Source organism: Cannabis sativa, chromosome 2 (assembly GCF_029168945.1).
Source record: "Cannabis sativa cultivar Pink pepper isolate KNU-18-1 chromosome 2, ASM2916894v1, whole genome shotgun sequence".
In the NCBI taxonomy this organism is placed as follows: Eukaryota; Viridiplantae; Streptophyta; class Magnoliopsida; order Rosales; family Cannabaceae; genus Cannabis; species Cannabis sativa.
The window spans coordinates 91,241,097-91,255,455 of record NC_083602.1 but is presented as its reverse complement, the minus strand read 5'-3'; the positions used below and the strand labels follow the sequence as shown (position 1 = coordinate 91,255,455).

Sequence of the window (14,359 nt, the reverse complement as noted above, 5' to 3'; positions counted from 1 at the left end):
TAGTGTAGAAAATAGTGAATCGAATTATGTGTATATTTCATAGAATAGTACATATTTATATACAAAGCTAGGAGACTAGGAAATAGGAAACTACCAACAAAATAGGAAACTACTAAATACAAGTTACCCTAATTCTTTTACACCTAATATACAGCTAATTCTCTAACACTCCCCCTCAAGCTGGAGCATAGATGTTAATCATGCCCAGCTTGTTACAAAGATAGTCAATCCGCACCCCATTCAAAGCTTTTGTAAAAATATTTCCTAGTTGTTCTCCGGTTTTCACATATCCTGTGGAGATCAGACCTTGTTGAATTTTCTCACGAACAAAATGACAATCGATCTCAATGTGCTTAGTTCGCTCGTGGAATACGGGATTCGAGGCAATATGAAGAGCAGCTTGATTATCACACCATAATTTTGCTGGAATAGAAGTCTTAAACCCGAATTCAGTCAAAAGCTGATAAATCCATATTACCTCACACACGGACTGGGCCATAGCTCTATATTCTGATTCAACACTGGATCTAGATACAACATTTTGTTTCTTACTCTTCCAAGAGACCAGATTGCCACCAACAAATACACAATATCCTGAAGTGGATCGTCTATCTACCTTGGAGCCTCTTGATACTGCATCAGAAAAACACTCAATCTGGGTATGTCCATGATCCTTGTAAACTATACCTCGTCCTGGTGCTCCTCTTAAGTAACATAAAATTTGTTCTAATGCTGCCCAATGATGAATTGTTGGGGAAGACATGAACTGACTGATAACACTAACTGGAAATGCAATATCTGGACGAGTCACAGTTAAATAATTCAACTTTCCAACTAACCTGCGATATTTCTCAGGATCTTCAAATGGTTTCCGAATCACGTGTAGATGCACAGCTGGATTCATTGGAGCATTGCAAGGTTTTGATCCCAATTTCCCCGTCTCGCTTAGCAAATCAAGTACATACTTTCTTTGAGACGAGAAAAATACCTTGTTTACTCCGAGTAACTTCAATCCCCAAGAAATACTTCGAGTTCCCCTAAATCTTTCGTGTTAAACCCGAGTGTGAATGAAAGACTTAAGGGATGAGATGCCTTCGCATCATTTCCGGTAATAACGATGTCATCAACATACACCACTAACAAAATGATACCAACGAGTTGATCTTTTATAAAACACGTAATGATCCGACTTACTTTTCAACAAACCAAACTTCTCAACAACGGACTAAATTTACCAAACCAAGCACGAGGGCTTTGTTTCAATCCATATAAAGATTTGCGAAGATGACAAACTCGCCCTAACTCCCCCTGAGCAACAAACCCAGGAGGTTGCTCCATATATACTTCTTCCTCAAGATCTCCATGAAGAAAAGCATTTCTAATATCAAGCTGATGCAAAGGCCAATGATGAGTAGCTGCCATGGAAATGAACAGTCGAACAGATGTGAGTTTAGCAACAGAGAAAAAGTATCACAATAGTCCACTCCATAGGTTCGAGCATAACCCTTGGCAACAAGACGGGCCTTTAAGCGAGCAAGCATCGTACCGTCCGGATTGAATTTAACCGTGAACACCCATTTACACCCGATGGCCTGCTTTTCCGAAGGTAAATCAACCAAGACCCAAGTACCATTCGCAACCAAAGCATTCATCTCTTCTATCATTGCAACAAGCCAACCAGATGAGACATCACTTCTCGAACAGTTTTAGGAATAGTGATATAATCAAGAGAAGCAATAAAAGAATAAGAAGAAGAGGAGAGATGATTATAAGACACAAAAGAAGTAATAGGAAAAGTACATTGACGTTTACCTTTACGTAGTGCAATGGGAAGATCATCCGAGATGTCCGGATTCGATGACGAAGATGCGGGTGCGGGACATGAAACAGGAGGTGGAGGAGGGGGCGCCGGTGTACACTATAGGAGGCCGAGGGAGTGGTGGAGGTGGTAGAGGTGGTGGAGGTGTAGACATTGTGGGGGTGACGACCGAGGCGAGGTGAAGGAACAAGAGACCCGCCGTAACATGGAGCAGGCGCATAGGATGTGACAGAATAAACCAACAAATCATCATCCTCCCCCTGACTAGTAGAAGTAGTGGAAGATGAAAAATAAGGTGTATTTTCTACAAAAGTAACATCAATAGAAACAAGATATTTGTTGAGATCAGGATAGTAACACCTATACCCTTTCTGAAGACGAGAATAACCAAGAAAGACACACTTTAGTGCCTTAGTGGTCTAATTTGGTGACGGATGGACGGACATCGCGAGCAAAACAAACACTACCAAATACTCGCGGAGCAACCGGAAATAATGACTTATTAGGAAAAAGAATTTTAAATGGAATTTCACCATTAAGAACAGAAGAGGGCATGCGATTAATAAGAAAGCATGCCGTGGAAACTGCATCGGCCCAAAAAGGTTTAGGGACTTTCATTTGAAACAAGAGAGCACGTGCAGTTTCAAGAAGATGTCTGTTTTTACGTTCTGCAACACCATTCTGAGGTGCCGTATCAACACAAGAAGTTTCATGAAGCATGCCATTAGAGGTCATATAAGATTGAAATTGAGCAGACATGTACTCTTTGGCATTATCACTTCTCAAAGTACGAATAGATACATTAAATTGAGTTTGAATCTCAAAGCCACAAAAAGCACGTAATATAGAAAACAACTCGTAACGATTTTTCATTAAATATAACCAAGTTAAACGAGAATAATCATCCACAAAAGTAACAAAATACCTCGAATCCAAAGTTGAGACAAAATAGGAGAAGGACCCCAAACATCGAATGAACTAATTCAAAAGGAACACTAGCACGTTTATTGACACGTGGACTCAAACTAACACGATGATGTTTGGCAACCGACATGACTCACATTCTAACGAAGATAAACTACTATATTGGGGACACGGTTTCTTGAGCAAAGGAAGGGATGGATGACCTAAACGACAATGAGCCTCAAAAGCGGAAGCAACACTCGAACAAGCAATAGAGGTTGGCGAAGTGGGTCAAGAACATACAAGCCACCGCATTCATGTCCTTTACCAATAATCTTCTTCGTCATAAGATCCCGAAACAAACAATGATCAGAAAGAATGAGATGCAACAATTTAGATTACGAGTGAGTTGACTAACGTAAAGCAAATTAAAGGACAAATCGGGTAAATGTAAGATCGATGATAAAGATAGCGAGAGGTGTAGGAATAATAGTGCCGGATCCAAGAACGGTACGCCGTTGACCCATCGGCTAAGGTGACAACGAAGTGGGGACCGTGAGACGAAAAGTGGAAAAGAGACGGAATTACTCGTCATATGATCTGTGGCACCAGAATCAATGACCCATTTCGAGGATTTGGAAAGAAGGCATGCATTAGAGTTACCTGAATCAGCAATCGCAATGACAGAAGAAGATGAAGACTTAAGTGTTTCCTGATACCTTGAGAACTTGGCAAATTCATCGGCGAAATAAGGACCGATTTGTCGGATGCATCACTTAGTGCTTGCAATATTGGCGAGTGTTGTTGTCGATTCTTAAATTGTAACTTCCTACACTCAAACTTGGTGTGGCCTCGGTTTCTTACAATAATTGCACATGATGCTCCCGGAATTTGGTGTGCGGTTATCGTGTCCTTGTGAATTACCTCCTTTAAATCCACTTGGAGTAGAGTTTCTTTCCGGTGCGTAATTATTACGACTCACCAAGGCGCTATTAAGAGGAGTTGAAGAGGTAGTCTCGTGCGAAGAACACGAGTAAACACATCTTGTAAAGAGGAGACATCGTAACCGGAGAGAACTTGTGACTTTGCGGAGTCAAATTCGGATGAGAGTCCTGCAAGAAAACTCATAATAGCCATCTGTTCTCGTTGGCGCTGTTGAACTTTTACATCAGGACTAAAGGGTAATAGCACATTAAGTTCTTCATATGTTTTCTTGAAAGCCATAAAATAATTCATAAGAGACTTATCTTGTTTTTCCGCGCGATAAAAAGCTTTGCAAACATCATATATGCGAGAGATGTTGTCTTTGCCAGAATACAAAAACTCCAAGTAACCCATTAGTTCTTTAACCAATTCACAATGATTAAGCAAACTAATTACCTCATTATCGATAGAATTTCGAATTTGAAGGAACAAGCGAGCATCCTCACGGAGCCATATTTTCCTTGAATCGTTTGTTTCTTCAGGAGGATCGTCAGTCAAGTGATCATCTTTGTCAATACTCCTCAAATACAGTCGAATCGTCTTACTCCATTCCAAATAATTCGAACCAATCAACTTATGGTCCGTGATTTTAGACATCACGGGAACCACATCAGAAACAACGATTGACTTCGAATCTGATTTTATCTCTGCCATAATCTCGAAACCAAAAAAAAAAAATTGACAGAAAAAGGAAGCGAACAAACTCAAAGGAATAGATACCCAAACACAAAGAAGACAAAAGTATCAAACCACAAAATGCGAAGAACCGCCAAAAACCGAAGCAAGGAGGACGAGAAAGGAGCAGGAGTGGGACGGGCGTCGACCGACACCGGAGAAGACGCCGGACGCGCCCTCACGCGCCGGCGCGTGGGACAGTTGGCAGCGGCGGACGACGGCGCGTGGGCCCCACGCGCGGTGAATCTGGACGCCGGACTTTTGGGTTTTGCGAGTCCGGCGGGGCCCAGGCGGTCTTCCTATGTGGGCGGTGGGAAAAAATGGTCACTCCAAATAGGGTTTTCGAAAAAACAACCCTAAACTCAAACCCTATTTTTTTTTTTTTTTTTTTTTTTTTCAGAACCCTAATTTCGAATTTCGAATTTTGAATCACAATGCTCTGATACCATGTAGAAAATAGTGAATCGAATTATGTGTATATTTCATAGAATAGTACATATTTATATACAAAGCTAGGAGACTAGGAAATAGGAAACTACCAACAAAATAGGAAACTACTAAATACAAGTTACCCTAATTCTTTTACACCTAATATACAGCTAATTCTCTAACAATTAGTTTAATTAAAAGAAAGATACCATATGGAGTGCTCCTTCCTATAAGTTTCTTATAGTCATTGTCTCTTTCATTTTTACTACAAGACCAAATAAGGACCACCCACTTTATTATAATAATAACCATAGAAAACATCAAAAGAAAGATGATAACTTTGCATAAAAATATTCAAATTTATTACAAGTGCAAATGCAGTAGTAATATTTAATGGCAACTTTCAAACTTAAAGAAAAAGAAAAGGAAGGCATAGATATATTCAAATCAGCATGTGCATAAGTGGAAATCGAGAAAATAAAATATGTTTAAATTAATACCATTTTAACACCATTGCAGTGGATAATATTAGAGAGAATACTTAGTTTGATAATTGGTAAGCTTGAAACAAGAAGAAGAAGAAGAGCTATATGGCGGTAGAAGAGGCTGTTGTTTCTTTTGTGATTGAAAGGCTTGGAGACTTTCTCATAAATGAGGCCAAGTTCTTGTATGGAGTCAAAGACCAAGTCAAGAATGCAAAGATCAAGCTGCAATGTATGAGGGCTTTCTTGAAAGATGCAGATGCTTTTGTGAGAAATGGCGATGAGAGAGTAAGTCTTTTGGTTGTCCAAATCAGAGAAAATTCTTATGCCTTGGAGGATGTTATCGAAACTTATGTCTTCAAAGTGGCTTCTTCTAATCATGGAACTATCAGACGTGCACTGAAATGGTGTGTTAGCATTGTTGATGTGTATAGAGTTGGATCAAAGATAAAGGAGATCTCATCCAACATTGATACTTGGACGTTGCAATTAGAAAGATTTGGAGTACAGAAATCAATAGACAAGGCTGATGAAGCTTCATCAAGCTATGTCCAAGAGCGAAGACAGTTGAGGCAAGCTTATTCTTATATTGAAGACAACCATGTTGTTGGATCGATAAAGACATTGAAGAGTTGGTAGCCCTTTTGACTGAAAAAGAGAACCCTCATAAGCATAAGGCAATTTCGATATGTGGGATGGGTGGTTTGGGGAAGACTACTCTTGCAAGAAAGGTTTATCAACATCCTCAAGTCAGAGAACATTTTGATTGTTATGCTTGGGCCTCAATATCTCAGCAATGTAACAGACGAGAAGTCTTGGAGGGAATTTTACTTGGTTTCACTTCTCCTACAGATGAACAAAGAAACCACATAAAAAACTTGAGTGATGTTGAATTAGCCAAGAAGCTTTATGACTTTCAGAAAAAGTGGAAGTGTTTGGTGCTTCTTGATGATATATGGACTACTACAACTTGGGATCTTCTAAAACATGCATTCCCTACTACTCAAGGAGATACACATAGCAAGATCCTACTCACTACTCGGAATAAGGATGTAGCTTTGCATGTGGATCAACATGGTTTCATCCATGAACCTCATTTGCTCAATGACAAGGAGAGTTGGGAGCTGTTTCAGAACAAGTACTCATGTGTTGGAACAGATCCATCAGGTAACATTCATATCACTCTTTCTAATTCAATGATCATAATATTCCTTTTTATCTTTGCTACCATTTGTAGATGTCCCTAGTGTGTTAAATAAAGATATATTTAACTATTCTATTTCATATTAGTTCTTCTTTTCATCTATACAAAAATATGTATGTAGCATTAGTGAGCCTCTACAATTAATGTTCCATTACTTAAATCATAATTCTTTTTGTTCATTTTCACCGGATATATAAATTCAGACTCAAATGATGATGAAGAAAGGAAGAAAGAACTAGCTGTAGAGATGCTTAAGAAGTGCTCTGGTCTACCATTAGCCATCATTGTGCTTGCTGGACTTCTATCTAAGAAACATACCATACATGATTGGGAGCTGATAAAACGAAATGTAACTCGTTGCATAGGTCAAGGTGATCAACAACATGATGTTGACTCGAGATACCGTAGTGTTTTGTGGGTGTTAGGTTTGAGTTACAGTGAGTTACCATCTCACTTAAAGCCTTGTTTTTTGTACTTGGCTCGTTACGCTGAAGATGTCACAATAAGAGTAAAAGAGTTATGTCAAATACTCATAGCAGAAGGTTTTATATCATCACAAGAAAGTGTAATAGAAACTTTAGAGGATGTGGCATATGATTGGTTAAGTGAGTTGGTGGAGAGGAGTATGATTCAGGTAAAAAAAATGAGTTCAACAGGAAGAAGGATAAAATCATTTGGCGTTCATGATCTCATGCGAGACTTGTGTCTGTCTAAAGCTCAAGATGAAAACTTTCTGCATTTTATTGATTGGAGGAATAAAAGGGAAGAACCAAAAGCAACAAATGTAAGAAGGGTTTCCATCTATAACAATGACAGGACAAATTATGATTTTATTCATATGGTTGGAAATGTAGATGGCTCTCTCAGGTTCCTTACTGCAGATGGTCGGGGAATGAATTTTGCAATAGATCAAAGAGTATTAAGACATGTATGCAATCACTTTTTGATGCTTAGAGTTTTGATTATTAATGGTCAGCATCGGGATGGCTTTACCATGAAGTTACCTAAAGAAATTGGGAATCTAATCCATCTAAGGTTATTACGTATTCCTTATTGGCAGATTGAAAAGATTCCATCTTCTTTTGGCAATTTAAGATGCCTGCAGACTTTGAGAGTATGGACTAAGAGTGATAAAATACCAAATTCATTGTGCAAGTTGCAAAGGTTGAGGCATCTGCATTTTTTGACTCCAGTTAGTGGTGTAGAGTTTGGTAAATTCTTGAGATCAACTAAATCTAGAAATATACAGACATTAGGATATATTTCTACCAAAGATCTTGTTCTGAGTGATTTTCTACAGCTGGAGAGTATCAAGAAATTGAAAATTAGTATAGATGGAAATCTTGACACATTCTTACACAGTCCACAAACAATCATCACATTCACTTGTCTTCTTACTTTCCAAGTGGTAAATAGTACTGGCATCAAGATAGATATTGTTCCTCTGATATTAAGTTGTCCTCAGATTTATAAACTTAGAGTGATGTCGCCTATAGTAAGATTGCCACAAGTCAACCAATTCTCCCCAAATCTCATCAAGTTAAGTTTGGAAAAGCTCAAACTGGAGGATGATCCAATGCCAACATTAGAAAAGCTGCCAAAATTAAGAATCCTTGTCATTGGTTATGAAGCCTATATGGGGGAAGAGATGGTGTGCTCAAGTGGAGGTTTCAATCTACTTGAATCTTTTATACTTACTTCTGTAGGAAGATTAAAAGAGTGGAAGGTGGAGAAGAGTGCATTGCCTAGGCTTCGCTATTTGCATATTGGTAACTGCACAAGATTGAGAAGTATTCCAGATGGAGTAAGAAACATTGTTACACTCAATGAGATGGTCATATCTTGTATGCCTAAGAAATTCAAAGAAAGGATGGAAGAAGGAGGAGAAGATTTCTATAAAGTCAAGCACGTGCCATCCCTTGTTTTTGACTACTGTCATTGAGGTTCATATCTAATTATCTATCTATCTTGTGTTGTTCCATTCCTTTTTTTGCTATGATTATATTATGTTACTTATTTACTTATGCATTTTCTGTATTGGGACTATTATGAATGAATGCAGATTGAGAGGATTATGCATTTTGAGGATTCAATACAATTAGTGTGTCTTTTAATTTCATCACTCTTTTTAATTTTAATATATGTGAATAAATACAAAACTCATAAGAGTGCAATATTATCACAATAAACAAAGCTTATACCAGATAATAAGATGGTGAGGGACATGGTGGATCACTCACTTCAACAACACCTTCAAGCATTTGAACAACTCTTCTCATATTTGGTCTAAGTGATGGATTTTCTTGAACACACCACATAGATATCATCACCCAAAACAAAATCTTCATAATCCACAAGAACATCCAATGACCCTTCTCTAAAACAATCATAAGCCCAATCTGTCAAGATCTCTTTCCCATCCTCACCAATCCCCATATCCACATTTCTTCTACAACAAACAATCTCAAGTAACACCACTCCAAAGCTATACACATCGACTTTCGAAGTAATGGCCATGTTGTTCCTAAACCACTCTGGTGCAGCATACCCTTTTGTCCCACTAATGGTTGTGTGTGTATGGCTTTGATTCATCATCAGAAGTTTGGCCAAACCGAAATCTGATATCTTGGGATTGCTGTACTCATCAAGAAGTATGTTCTAAGGCTTTATATCACAATGAATGATTTGACTCATACACTCTTCATGTAAATATAAGAGCCCTTTTGCAATTCCTAAAGCAAGTTCACATCTTTGATTCCAACTAGGCTTTATCTCACCGAAAAGAAAGTTTGCTAGAGTGCCATTTCTCAAGAACTCATACACCAACAAATGATTCTTCCCATCATCACAATATCCAAGTAAGCAAACAAGATTCTTGTGATGTGTTTGGCCAATGGATTTCAACTTATCCTTGAATTCACCATATTGTGTAAATTTAATGTATGTACGCCAGACAATGTAATTGAAAAAAAAAACACAAAACATAACAAAACAAAACAAAAAAAAAAAGTTTAGGCATTACGCGTGACACTGAGTACTTTCTTGAAATTTACATAAGTATAAGCAAGTCATATCCTTAGACCTTTGAAACAATATTAGTTGACTATTCTCATAACGTAAGACAAGCTCCATTGACTCCAAAGTCTTTCCCCCAAAGAAAAAATGTATATGTATTCTCATATATTACTCATTCAATAATGGTATGCTTGTACAACCGTGGTTTGGGTTTGCAGGGGTTCGGGGGCCGTGTCCAGGTCGGTGTCCAGGTTAAAAGTTGAGACCAAGAGCCGAGGCTAATTTTTGGGTTGGGGCTAGGATTCAAGTTGGGGTTCGGGCTCGAGGTAGGGTTCGGGGTCTGGGTCAGGACAAGGGCTAGGACTACAGTAGTTGACATGCAATTTAGAACTTTTACGATCTTAAAAGAATTTAAATTAATTTATAATCTACCATTATATAGAAGAAAAATGAATAGTTAATTAGTATTAATAATTAAGAATCAAAATAATTAAAATTATATTCATAATTTCATATTTAGATCGGGTATGAGGTCCGGATTATAATAATAAAAAATAGTAATAAGTAACTTGTTTTTGTTTTCAAAATTTTAATTCACTCAATTTTTTTAGAGCATTATTATTAAACACTATAATTAATGCGTACGACAATACTATATTGATGTGACGCGTTATAAGTATTATTATTTATTAAATTAGGTTTGTGGGGCGAATTGCACTACTAAGAATATGAGATCGCATTAATGTGAATATGATCATTTTTTCAAGTAAAATTTCTCCTTTAAAAGATTCAGTTGATTATTCCCATAAAAAGAAATTTCATCAACCCCAAAAGTCTTTCAAGTCTTTCCAAAATACTATAAAATGGAAAGTCTTTGAACGATTCATTTGATTATTCCTAATAAGAAAAATTCCATTGACCCCAAAAGCCTTTCCAACAAACTATAGAAGGAAAAAAAATTCTCATAAAATACTACTATAGCAAAAATGGCAATGTTTTCTGAGCTTTGTTTTCCTCTTTTTCTTCTTATTCTTCTACCAAACACAGCCTTATCACAAACAACCAACAACATAACAGTAGGCACAACACTCACAGCAACAGACAACTCATCACCATGGCTCTCACCCTCAACCGAATTCGCATTTGGTTTTCAAAAGATCAAAAACCAAAACGATCACTTTTTGCTCTCTATATGGTATGCAAACATACCAGACAAAACAATTGTCTGGTATGCTTTTAAAACAAACTCCTCGGCTGTAGTGCCGAGGGGGTCCCAGGTCAACCTGACAGCTGACCGGGGACTTGTATTGGTTGATCCTCAAGGAAAAGAGGTATGGAGTTCGGAGATAGTAAGCGGAGAAGCTTCTCACGCTGTTATGCAAGACGAAGGAAACTTTGTGATCTTCGGGTCTGAAAAGCTTTGGGAGAGCTTTGATCACCCGAGTGATACGCTTTTGCCCGGTCAGAGTTTGAGCCGCGGAGAGGGGCTTTTGAGTCGTTGGAGGGAGAATGTGTTTTCGAAAGGGAGATTTGAGTTGAAGTTGCAGCAAGATGGAAATTTGGTGTTGTATTCTGTGAATTTACCTACTCGAAATGATAATAGGCCTTATTATGCTAGTAATACTGATGAAGGGAGTAACTCTTCCACTGCTGGAAACCAGTTGGTGTTCAATGAGACAGGTAATAATTAAACACACTAGTTCTCCTAAATCTGTGACTGCTTGCATGATATCTGAGAGTAACCTTGAAGAAGACAAGGTTGGACACCAATACAATCATCAAGAAAGGTGACAATATATATAAATACTTTAACTTGAAGGGACATTGCTTTTCCACAATTATATTCCCTTTTTCCCACTTTGAAACGTACCCTTTGGAGACATTCCTACTCCTCTGTTTGAGTCCCACAGATTGTCTGCTTTGCCATATCGTGTGTTAGTTTTTTTGTTGTACATTCATAAAATTGAGATTTAAATTATAACATGATCAAATGATAAAGCAAAAGTACTCAATGAAAATTACAAATACTAACATATTGTTTACACATGTTTCATGATCAGGCAATCTATATCTCTTGAGAGTAAATAATCGAAGATTAAATGTAGGTAGTGAGAACTTGGTCTCAGTCTCAGCAACAGACAACTATATAAGAGTTACTCTTGAGTTTGATGGTGTTTTCACTAAATATTATCTTCCCAAGAGATCCAATAGGGATGGGAAATGGACTGTTCTTTGGTCCATACCCGAAAACATATGCCACGACTCTATTCTCCCATCCGGTGATGGTGTTTGTGGACACAATAGTATTTGTACTCTCAATGAAGATTCAAGACCAACATGTCAATGCCCAAAAAAGTACTCTTTTGTTGATCCCAATGATGAATATGGAAGCTGCAAACCCGATTTCATTCAAGGCTGCGCTGAAGACGAGCTTACTCACAAGCTTAATCCCAACATAGAAGATCTCTATGATGTTGAGGAGCTTCCCAATGTAGATTGGCCCTTATCAGCTTATGTGGCATTGAGGCCTATTAATGGAGACGATTGCAAAGATTCTTGCTTGAAAGATTGTTTGTGTGCTGTTTCTATCTTTAGAGAAGGATCATGTTGGAAGAAGAAGCTCCCTCTCTCGAATGGCATGTTCGACGCAAGTCTTAACTCAAGGGCGTTTATCAAAATTCTTAAAGACAATATCACCTTAGATGGAATTCCTTATGTAGAAGAAGAGAAGAGGAAAAAACAAGACAAGTTGATCAGAGTTGGTGCAGCTCTTTTGGGTACATCGGTTTTGGTGTTGGCAGCCACAGTTTGTGTAGGATTCTTCTTCATACGCAAAAAGAAGAGTAGTAGAAGTAAAAAGATTTCATCCCCAAAAAACATACCTGACTTCAATTTGCGTAGCTTCACTTATGAAGAGCTTGAGAAAGCCACAAATGAGTTTAGAGATGAGTTGGGAAGAGGAGCTTTCGGAACTGTTTATAAAGGGATATTGGATATGGATTCAAGTGTCATTGTAATAGCAGTTAAGAAGCTAAATTTTTTGGTAGCTGAGACTGAGAAAGAGTTCAAAAATGAAGTCAATGTAATAGCTCAAACACATCACAAGAATCTTGTTCGGTTACTTGGTTACTGCAATGATGGACAGAATCGTTTGCTGGTGTATGAGTACCTGCAAAATGGGACACTGGCAAAATTTGCATTTGGAGACTTAAAACCGAATTGGAAGCAAAGAGTTGGAATCGCTTTAGACATAGCGAAAGGACTATTGTATTTACATGAGGAGTGCAATACACAGATCATCCATTGCGATATAAAGCCTCAGAACATACTTCTTGATGAGTACAACAATGCCAAGATATCAGATTTCGGTTTGGCTAAGCCTTTGATGATGAATCAAAGCCAAACAAACACAGCCATTAGAGGAACAAAAGGGTATGTTGCACCTGAATGGTTTAGGAGTATGCCCATTACTTCGAAAGTCGATGTGTATAGCTTTGGAGTTGTACTACTTGAGATTGTTTGTTGTAGAAAAAATGTTGATATGGAGATTGGTGAGGAAGGGAAAGAGATCTTGACAGATTGGGCTTATGATTGCTTCACAGAAGGGTCATTAGATATGCTTGTTGATTATGAAGTTGATGCTTTAAATGATAGGAAGAAGTTGGAGAGTTATGTGAAGGTGTCAATGTGGTGTATTCAAGAGAATCCATGTCTTAGGCCTAATATGAGGAAGGTTGTTCAAATGCTTGAAGGAGTTGTTGAAGTAGAAGATCCACCTTCTCCATTGCCTTATTCCATTACCACTACAATTTGAAGCAATCTCTCTTTTTTAGTCAATTAATGTATTGTTAATTGTAATGATTATCTGACTAAAGATGGTTTGGTATTTTTAGAAAATAACTATAGTAACTAGTTGGTGAAACTATCTTCTGCCTAGTATACTTCAAGATACAAAGATGGCAGTCCACTATAAAAGCATAGAATTGGCCACATCGATTATCATTACAATATGTAGGCTTTTATGAGTATTTTTATTGTGCATTAATGGTATCAATCACATTCAACACGTGTTATCTTGCAATTAGTTAGTAATATTTTTTAAAATTTATTACGTAAAGTTATATGAGATTCGATACTTAATTACACTAATAAAAATAAAAATCACTAATACTAATATTACAAATGTGTTGTGGCATTTCTCAAAGAATATGATCAATTGACTATTCCAATAACACTAGTAGACAAATTTCACTTACCCCAAGGTCTTTCCAAGAAGGTCAAGAAGAAAAAATCTCATATCACTCATGCTATGGTACACTTACAATCCCACTAACCAAAAATCTCATAAACTATATTATAGCAAAATGGCCATGGGCATCCTAATCATATATGATTTGTTTCTTAGATAGAAGCCCATCAAGTACAATAATGGCTAGTGTGGCAAACCAGCACACTTCCCAAGCATAGTTCTTTCTTCCTTTCATCATCATTTAGTCTAAATCTATAAATTCAACGAAAAAATCAACAAAAGAAATATAATGAAACTAGGAACATAGAGTGTTATCTAATATCTATTGCATGCTATGTATAAATAAAAATTATCAATGCAATCAAAATTCTCATCAAGAAAAATAGTAAATTGAGAGTGAGTTATATAATTAGTATTTTTAAACTTAAATTTTAACATATACTAAATTTTACTTTTTAATTTTTTAAGGTGGTTAAAAATTTTCTTTAAATTATTAAGATTGTTAAATTTAAAGATTTTTATTCAATTTTAAGTACAAGTCAAAGTTTGACAGACATGATTTGATAAATATCAAAGTCTTTAGATCATGATTTAGTATA

General features: G+C 37.1%; 2 protein-coding genes across 2 annotated transcripts; both read left to right on the top strand.

Annotated features, from left to right (window-relative positions):
- The first annotated feature begins 5,309 nt into the window (after window positions 1-5,309).
- On the top strand, window positions 5,310-9,235 carry LOC115719497 (putative disease resistance protein At1g50180). Its single transcript, XM_061109716.1, is given in 3 exon segments — window positions 5,310-5,925; window positions 5,928-6,538; window positions 6,668-9,235. Coding segments are annotated over 3 exon segments (2,907 nt in total). The 5' UTR covers window positions 5,310-5,400; the 3' UTR covers window positions 8,439-9,235.
- Window positions 9,236-10,419: 1,184 nt separating this feature from the next.
- LOC115720560 (G-type lectin S-receptor-like serine/threonine-protein kinase RLK1) lies at window positions 10,420-13,592 on the top strand. The gene is made up of 2 exons (XM_030649703.2): window positions 10,420-11,191; window positions 11,572-13,592. Exons 1-2 carry the CDS (start codon window positions 10,498-10,500, stop codon window positions 13,323-13,325), a joined length of 2,448 nt encoding a protein of 815 aa, XP_030505563.2. The 5' UTR covers window positions 10,420-10,497; the 3' UTR covers window positions 13,326-13,592.
- The last annotated feature ends 767 nt before the right edge of the window (window positions 13,593-14,359 follow it).

Bases quoted from the DNA above. Each gene is read 5' to 3' on its own strand.
- LOC115720560 (XM_030649703.2), top strand. From the start codon at position 10,498: ATGGCAATGTTTTCTGAGCTTTGTTTTCCTCTTTTTCTTCTTATTCTT. The intron at 11,192-11,571 runs GTAATAATTAAA...TTTCATGATCAG, and splicing joins GTTGGTGTTCAATGAGACAG to GCAATCTATATCTCTTGAGA.